Source organism: Coptis chinensis, chromosome 9 (assembly GCF_015680905.1).
Source record: "Coptis chinensis isolate HL-2020 chromosome 9, ASM1568090v1, whole genome shotgun sequence".
NCBI classification, from domain to species: Eukaryota; Viridiplantae; Streptophyta; class Magnoliopsida; order Ranunculales; family Ranunculaceae; genus Coptis; species Coptis chinensis.
This window is the reverse complement of record NC_141464.1, coordinates 46194480-46204272: the sequence shown is the minus strand read 5'-3', so window position 1 is coordinate 46204272 and position 9793 is coordinate 46194480. Positions and strand designations below refer to the sequence as shown.

Below are 9793 nucleotides of genomic sequence, written 5' to 3'. Positions count from 1 at the left end.
CTCAACCTAGTTACTCTTTATCCCAAATCACTTCTCTTGGAGATCACACCAAGAAAGTCATCCACCCAAGACTTTGGTAGTTAACACAACAAACTCAATAGAGCAATAAAGACTACTACTTAATACACAAGCAATCAGTAACAAACAATAAGTAAGAAAGTAAATGCAAAGAGACAAGATTTAAGGTGGTTTGGTAAATGTTATCTATGTCCACACAAGAGCCGGATTTCCTTTATAGTAAAGATTGGAGAGTTTACAAGAGTTAATTAGAATCAAGAACAAGCAACCTCATTCAAACCCTAGCTCAATAGAGCTCCGACAATTTCCTTGAAATGAATCTCTCAAAGTTGTCTCAACCCTAACCTTAAGTTTCTTTATATAGATAGGGAGAAAATTTCATGAGAAAAGATGGGCTTGAAGTGAAATTTCAACAAACTGCTGAAATTTTAATACATTTCGTCAAGGCAGTCTTGATCGGTAACCAAGTACCGAAAGTGCTTGTCAAAGTCGGTATCTCTCTACCCTCCAGAATCAAACTCCAAGTTCATTTTAGAAAGTCGGTATCTAGATACCGAAAGTGTGTTGAGGACTCGGCACTTGGATGCCGAACTAAAGTGTGAGATTCAACAAGTCTTTGTCGATCATTCTTCTCCAACTCGGTAGTTCATTGCCATCCAAACTTGAGCCTCGGTACAACTGTAATCCACTGTTAGTGGGTCACCGGAGCAAAACTCGACGGTTCCACAAACCTAACAAGAACTACTCTTATTTGGTCTATTTAGGACTAAATTAAGATCCGGACATGAAACAATCACGATTTAGTACTGAAGGGAAACAAAAACTTGTGTTCGGTACCAAGAGAGGGCCTTCCTCTGGCCTTCCATACGCCACAAAGGTGGTGGTCATGGCGAGTTTTCTGTATGACGCCTACAGCAGTATTCATTACCAAAATTTGTTTGAAGTCCTATTACTTTGTTAATACCGAGAAATTGGCAAAAACTTGTCGAGATTCCTGTTGTGTTTTCCTGAAAGTGTTCACCATTTTAATTTTAGGCCTTTCAAAACGCCAAGCAGTTTGATCTAGGCTTTACTTGTAGTTAGAACTTAGAGGTAAGCGGTTGTACTAATGAAACGGCCACTGTAATTAAGCATAACTGCTTACCTGAAAGTTTAAACCACATACAAAGCCTAATCAAAACTACTAGACATTTGGAAAAGCCGAAAAGGGCATAGATATGCACCTCGATAAGCTTTTCGAAGTCTAGGAAAGCAACGACCGGGCTTCTTCAACTCCAGCCGCCCTTACTTTACCAGTAACCAAATCCATGGACCTATCTATTGGCACTATGCCTCAATGGAGGCTCGCACAAGATGAACTTATAGTTACTAATTTACTATAGTAGTTGTTAAGGATTTGCCACCGAGGTAGATTTGTGTTACTCTTTGATGACCTGTCTGTGTCAGTGATACACATGTCATGCTCCTGATCATCTGGAAAGCAATGCGCTCAAGAGCTAATCGACAGTGTCATTGCTTCTCGGCATGTTGATTATTCCCTCAGCATGTATACGTGTCAATGCTCCTCGGCATATTGATTATATACCCTCGGCATGTCTACTACTAGTCACACATGCTCATCGGCATTGCTCAGCATGTTCTTCAAGGCTGTCGAGGTATGCAACATTATGTCGTGAAGCTTGTCAACACACTAAAGATCGATCCATTCCATCAGAGGGTATAACCTGTATGACCAATATCTTCTGTATCAACTTTAACTATCCTGGAATCTCGCATTCTCATTTCAAATTATAGTGTATATTATAATTATACACTATTTTGCTACATATTTTGGTATGTTATAATTATTGGGAGCGATAATTGCCAAGGGCCATTTTGCTTTTGCCAATGGTGCTTTTACGGTGTGACTAAAATGCCCTTGAATCTAGGAAGAAAGGTAAACAAAAAGGTCTATCGTAATTCTTCTTTCTTCTCCATGCCGAACCACACTTGTCGCGCCTAATGTTTGCAAATGGAAAAGCAGCAAAAACAAATTATCTTATTTGTTTTAAGGGGTTATATTTTTTTCTATTGAATCATTATTTTGAAGCACCCAAATAAGTTTTCTTGATTAGCGAAAAAAAAATTACTATAATTTTTTGTTTCTTAGATTTGATTATTTCTTTTAAGTAATGATTTTGATTTTGTACAAATTTTTAATTTGATTGTATGGGTATCTACAATTTATCGAAGGAACTTTGGAAAAAATAAAAAGTAGAATTAAAAAAAAAAAAAAAAAAAATCGGTTGAATCAGTTCAATAATTCACATGAAACTCTTGAAATTGTATAATTTTATAATATAATAATACATGAGCAATTCGCAAAAATCATAATAATTTGGGAAAGATGAAGGAAAAGAAAGATGAAGTTGCTGGACTTTTAGGTGTACTGAGGGCATTTTGGTCACACCGAAAAAAGACCATGGGCAAAAGCCAGATGGACCTTGGCAATAGCCGCTCCCTAATTATTGGACTGTGGAGTTTGGACTTTGGACAACAAAAATATCATCTTCAGTGAACATGAAACTCCAATTATAGCATACAATCTAATGTGTAGGTTCAGCTGTCATTCTCAGACACAGAGATCTGCAAGGCGTTACCCGTATCAAGTGGCCTCCATTGTCATCAATGGTGCAACTGGGCTAAGTATAGCCTAAAGTCTAATTGTGTTGGACATTAAAATTGGTTGGGTCTGCCTAATACCAACTTGCGTTTTCGCATAAATAAATTACATTATTAATTTATGATTCTGGGGATAATGCACGACAGACCCTTCACCTAGACACTGCCTATAAACAATCGAAGTCCCATATCGAACGCAGACCCATAGATATAGGTAAAACAATGATGAAATGACCCAAAAAAATCCTTTCAATAGGAGCATTCTGAAAAAAGATACGTGCTCGAAAGCATTCTGAAAAAGATACGTCCCTTAACATAATTATCAATTTCAACTTTCTCAACCTCCCTCCCATAGCTGTGGGAATTTTGGTTTTTCCAGTACGAGCGAGGGAATTTTGGTTTTTCCAGTACGAGCGAGTGTATGACAAATGCGAAGGAGCTACCCTCTAAAAGGAAGATTTTCTTGGTTTATCAATGCAAGAAAATGAATCTTGTCTTGGGGCCCAAGGTTGTTAGAATATACAAAATATAGGGCCTATTCAATTACCAAACAAAACCTTTAATTTGGTTTCCAGGGTTGAAGTGTAGATAATATGTCATCAGCATTCATTTTCCGCCTTGCTTGAAGGTTGATGGGAAACTATCTTTTTTTTTTTCATTCCAAAGCCAATGCTTCAATTCCTCTCCATTTTAAGAAAATCGAACGGCGATGATTTAGTTTTTTCTCCAAATTCATCCACTATATATTTATAGGTGAATAGATTATTCAATTATTGGACTCTTGGGAAAAGTAAGAATTTTGAAAAGTCACATGTTTGAAAAAGACAATTGCACAATTTTGATATAACATAACCTCTTATTGTTTATTGTTTATCTAGGGGCTTTTTTCTTTGTTTTAACTGGCCGGACCTTTTGAAAGCGCGCTAGATGGCATAATCTTATTTTTCAAACGGCATCATGTTGAAAAGGTTTTGCAAGAAAATGCAAAACCCATTTGTCTTAAGGGGCATTCTGGGAGACAAACTACTCATTCATATTTAAAACAGTGCAGAAATCATTTTTTTTTCAGCTCTTTTTTCTAAGCTTAGGCAACTCTTTCTAGTCTAAAACAATTGAACAAAGCCATGACAAGTTATAGATAGAGTAACCTTGGGTTTCTAAAGGTACCATTTCCGATTTTCAGTGGAACCAAATCGGATTATGGGCCGGTTACTGCACCCACCTAATCTTGCCAGCTAAAAGATCGACTTGCCTTAGAAGTTGAGTATCGTTAATGGTCCTAATATATGGACACTTTTAAAGATGGGCATATAAAAATTGAACTAATAGGACTTAGGAGTGATAGGGACCCAAAAGCAGATAGGGTCACTGAAAAAAACATAGGGAGAGAGCGCGACGATCCTTTTCTCCTTTCTTCTTCTTCACAAAGCAAAACCATCTTGTTTGATTAATGTAGTGCATGACTTTATTATTGTAAACAAACGTATATTGTCTAAAAAGCTTCTTTGTAGGACAAACGCAACATAAAATCGTTGAACTATTAAATAAGAAAGGCATGGTTTTCCTATTCCATTAGTCCATTACTATTAAAAATGAACGGCACAGATTTATTTTATAAAGGCGAAGCTGTTCGCATTTATTCCAAAAATATACCCATCTTATTTGATTTAGCTGATTAACCTCACAGATCACTAATATTTTAATCCATTCATTTTATATCTACGCGTCGTTTAACTAGCCTTTGTTTGTATTTATGCGGTGCAATAACGTTAAACTTGAGTCTATTCCTCGCAATAAGTGATAATGATATTTCAGATATGTCTTTTTCATTCAGCTAGAGGATATTTTATTTTTCTTAAATTTCATTGCAAAAAAAGGGACCATATAGTTACTTTTAAGCCACACTTACCTTTGTAATTCAGCTAGAGGAATTTAATTTTAATTTTTCTCAGATTTCATTGCAAGAAAAAAGGACCATATAGTTACTACTAAGCAACACTCTCGTTTTTAACAGGAATTTATATATGCTATAATATTTGTGGAGACATTCCACCCACAAACCGTACTTTTCCTAAATTACTGTCATTTCAATGATACCATAATAACTAAAAGTTATATTACTTTGATCAAAAGCATACTTTTAGTAATAATTTCTTTTGGCACGAGTAATCAAGTTTAGGTTGAATATACTTTAGTATAGCTCATGATGGTTATTAATTTATTATTTCCATTTTGCTTCATTTTAAATTCTTACAAATACTTTTTTAGTAAATTTTGATTTATCTGTTGATTACTTTATCGAAAAAATAAAAAGAGATTTATCTGTTGATTCTATATATGGAGTGACCTAGACTCTGAACGTTCCAGGTCTTCAGTCTTCTAAATGTAGAACCAACCAGAACCGATGAAATGTCTGATTACGAGTACTTAAACTAACAGTTGCGCTAAATCTGAGATCGAGACTACGAAGCTCGCGGTGCACTGAAAATACATAAGCAATTGCGTTGCGCACAGGCGGCACAGCTAGCACACTTCGGTGTGAGTGTTATTGCAGTTGGAAACCATATAATTCCAACTTGGACACTCTTATGTAACTTATTCTTCATTTACATAAATTATAGCAAACTTAAAAAAACAGAAAAGTGCTTTCATTTCATTGCATGGACCAGAATACCAGATAACTCTTTTTCTCACACAATATGTCTCTGATTAGCTGTACAAACCAATTTAAACTGATAAAAAATTTCATCTCTCCTGTACATAGCTTCTGTAATCCCATAATAAAAAAAAAAAAAAAGGGACACGCCAAATTCAACAAAACAAACATACTCTGAAGAGGAACACTCAAGAGGCGACTAAAAAATCTGTCGACGTGAGCCCCAGGTCAATCATCAAATTCCCAGTCTCTAATTAAATATCACAAATATTTCTGATTAGATTTCTTTATGAACACTTTTGACTCACCACCTGAACGTGTCTTGTTTCTTTCTTGATTGAGATGGAGATACCATATTGTTGCGGGTTTTGACCTTCTCTGCATTCACTGATGCTCCCTCTAGGCCAGCATTTTGAATTTTACGACTTTCCATTATCATTTTCCATGTGTCCTCCATTGTGTCATTTGCCTCTGTCTCTAATGATCTTTGTTCCTTTCCAGCTAAAAAAATAAATTAAAGAAACATGAAATCAGTAGGCTGTAGGCCATATTACAAGTTTACAACTATGCTGTATTGTGTCATTTCATATACTCATATGGTCGTTCTGTGTTCTGATGCTCTTTGTTCATAACTTTCCAGCTAAAATAATAACGATCGCAATCAATATGCCATATTATAACTTTGGAAGAGAATATATATGATTATTAGGCGACTAAAAGTGCTTTATTAAAATATATGATTATAATCTCCATAGATTCGTTTCGACTTTCGAGTATTAAAAATATATACAAGGTGTTATGTTACACTTGAACGCCGTCCGTGGTGTAGGCAATTTGGTTTCAAAATCCAAAACCCGCGTTTAAAGGAATAAACTACTCAGAAAGTTATGGAGGACTTTGTTTGTTTTGCATGAAATACTAATAAACAACTATACGAAGCGGCTATGGTGATTAAAGTATTGGAAGGTGGTTGTTCTTGGTGGCAATGTTGGTATAGATAAAGAAAAGCAAGGCAATAATACAATTTCAAAATACAGAAAAAAAGAGAAAAACAAATAGAAGAGTATGATAGTGACAATAGTTATCATAATTGTGGCCGTGCTGTTTGTATGATAGTAATGATAGGAATAATAAGATTGGTGGTGGTAGCGGTGTTTGTGGAGGTGATGATGATGATGGATTTTGTGGTGTTTGCTATGATGAGAGATTGTGGTGCTGGTGGTGATTGGTAGGGTAGTGACTATGATGGTCGTGGTGACGATTAGACGATGATGGCATCGGGTCGTCGTTTAAGAAAATTGAAGGGAATATAGTTATGCAAAGAAAGAAATTAGGGGTCTGCCTAACCCCTAAAACTTATTAAAAAAAAAAGAAAGAAGTAAGAACTAGGATCAAGGATGCGTTACAGATTTTGTGAAAAAGCAACATATCATCTTCTTCTAGAGTCTAGACAATGCTGGTTTTACAATTTTTAAGAGTATTCAAGAAAACAAGTCTTCTTATTGTATGAAATGTGTCCATTCTTGATGAACAAAGACAAGGGAAAAGAACAATACCTTTGGGGCTCTCGTTATTGATGGCTTGATGAGCAAAGCTATCTTGTTGGTGGATTGAATCCATTGGAATCTCGACGGTATCCATCCTGTTCATCGGCATGCCCCTGGACATTGAACTAGCATACTCATCCTCACCTTCCATCTTGTTCACCTCAAATTCCAATTTAGAAGCCATTGGTTTCTTCTTTTCCTTTGCTGCTTCCACTTTCTTAACTTCAATATATCCATAATACATCTCTGGCTCCCTCGCCTCAAACTCAGCCGACTTAGATTTAACTGGTTTTTTCTTTGTCTTCACATCCAACTCCCTCAGTTTCTTCTTCGTCTTCACCTTTAAACCCTTCACTTCCACATGTCCACTTATCTCTGGCTCTATTGCCTCCAATTCCATCTTATATTCGAAAGAATTTTTTGTGTCAATTTCAAAAGAAGCCTTACGCAGAAGATCATTTTGAGTCTTCGTTGTTGCCACTACTTTCGAGACTCCTTCAATCTTTTGTTGGAATCTTGACGACGCAGCGATTGCAATTATGATAAAGTTAACGACAACATAAAGATAAGGAGGTGTAAACCACAATCCCAAAGTAGTCCATAGCATAGGCACTCCAGAAACAACAATTTCGAAGACAACTGGAACATAGAGGTATAATATGAATGCCATGAACATTGTACTGAGGGATAGTAGGACGTTTTTTAGTGAAAATATTGTATGGATTGGGTTGTTGGATACAGTTGCCATTACAAACTCAGAGAGAGAGAGAGATTAAAGGGAGAAGAATTTGAAAGAGTGAAGTGGAGAAGGTGTGTGTATTAGAGTTGTTGCCTAGACCACTAACTAATCAACCATTTTAGTCGTTCGTTGGAGTTGGAAACTAAAATAATTTCCGTACCTAACAGGCAGAAGGCAGAAATGACTCTTCCCAGTTGGTGTTCTGGTCGACTGGGTGGTCCCTGTCCAATGACTCTATTCCACTTGTAATTGTTTTCTTTAATTCGTTTTTTGTGTATTATTTTAATTGAAGTGTGAGTGTGTGACATCATTTATTAACGAAACTTTTTCTAATTAATCTTGTTTTTACCCAGAAATTAAGTTTGTAACAAACTTAATACACTAAACGCTGAGAAATAACTCAACTTTGAGTATAGTATCATGTGTAAAAATTTAGTAGAAGAGACAGTCTTATTGTTTTAGAACTCCAAACTCCATAGACATTTTTTCGATTCCTAACACAGAAAAAGGCAACGTATACTTTGTGGCTGTTAGGAATATACAACTTAATTGTACTTATTCTTTACCAATTACTAAACTATACAAACTTTTTGTCTTATAGGTGTCTTGTACTGCTTAGTTAAATCCGAGCCTAGTGTAGATACACTATGTCCTTAAGACAGATTTTTTCTCTCACGGTGTTTGAAGGTTGATGGAAAACTGTCTCTCAAGATAGAACGAATTTTCTTCTATAGAAAGCTAGCACTTCAATTCTATAGAATCAGCAAATATAACATAATATTTGACTAAGAATAGGGGGAGAAGAGAAATATCAGAACTTTGTGTGATATGGTGTATCTTTCTCTCTAAATTCATCCACTATTTATAGGTGAGTGGTGCCTCTTCGAAACAACCAATGACTCTTTGGAAAAAGTAAGCAACTCATTGAAAAGTGACATGTTTCGAAAGGAAACACCATTTCGGCATAAAGCACTGTTTCGAACCAGTGCCTATTTTGAGAGGTCACACCTTTTCGGCATGATGCACTATTTCGAACTAGCACACATTTCAAAAAGTCACACCTTTTCGGCATGATGCATTGTTTCAAACTAGTGCATCATTTTAAAAAGATTTTTCTCACTTTATTCATTTCATTTCAAGTAGGGTAACTTGGAAGACAAATTACTTATTCATATCTCAATGCATTTGTGCAAAGCAAATCCATTTTTCTAACAATCCCCTACATAAATAAAAATTTGGCTTCTTCTATCATAAACATCAAATTTCTGTTCTTTTACAAATGAAAAGACACCGCATCAGGTCAAGTAGCAGTGTAGCACGGGAGGCCTTGAACTTGCCTTAGTGAAAGACGATCAGATTTAATTGGATGATCAGTAGACTTCAATTAATGTCCTTGAACTGTCAGCCGTTTGTATAAACCTAGACAATCATCTTCACGCAGTACCTTCTCGAATACTGTTGGTTCTCACATTTGTGTTCATTTTAGCCTTGAACATTTCTTGGTTTCAGAGAGTGCTTTTGAGACATTTGCCTTAAAATTCTCATAGAAGCAGCCCCCCTTCACACTCACATAGGTGATTTCTATAAAGAGTATCCTGCAATACTCCACTTGGATAACATAACTTTCCAAGATATAGTAAATTATTAAAAGCTTGACTTATCCTGGGTCTCGTGGAAAATATATACTGTCTTATATAGGAATGGGTTAGAGTATATTATTACTCTCCAATGATAACTGAGTCACAGACATAATTCAGTTGGCCCTTTAAACCTAGATCTTGGGATCTCCAGTCAACTAGGTCGGTTTTTTCATTATGAGGACTCTTGGTTGATTATCTCAAAGGCTTTAAGCCCATTCCCCTTGATAATATTTCCACTTGCTCTCTTGTTAAACCTTTTTAAGGTTTCTGTTCTGAACATGGAATCATTCATCAAACTACGGCTCTTTATTCACCTCAATCAAACGGTATTGCAGAACGCAAAAACCGAACTCTAAAAGAGATGATGAATGTTATGTTGTTAAGTTCTGGTTTACCCCATAATTTGTGTGTGTGTGTGGGGGGGGAAGCTTTTCTTTCTGCCAATTACATTCTCAACAAGATTCCTAACAAGAAGATGCTTAAAACACCATACGAATTATTGAGAGGTCATCAGATTTTCTACGAATTCTTA

General features: G+C 35.9%; 1 protein-coding gene across 1 annotated transcript; it reads right to left on the bottom strand.

The window, feature by feature from the left end:
* Positions 1 to 5311: 5311 nt before the first annotated feature.
* Positions 5312 to 7838, bottom strand: LOC147476288 (uncharacterized). The gene is made up of 2 exons (XM_086584220.1): positions 6892 to 7838; positions 5312 to 5836 (listed from the first exon to the last, which is right to left on the bottom strand). The coding sequence occupies exons 1-2, from the start codon at positions 7628 to 7630 to the stop codon at positions 5640 to 5642; spliced, it is 936 nt and encodes a 311-aa protein (XP_086440346.1). The 5' UTR covers positions 7631 to 7838; the 3' UTR covers positions 5312 to 5639.
* Between the last annotated feature and the right edge of the window lie 1955 nt (positions 7839 to 9793).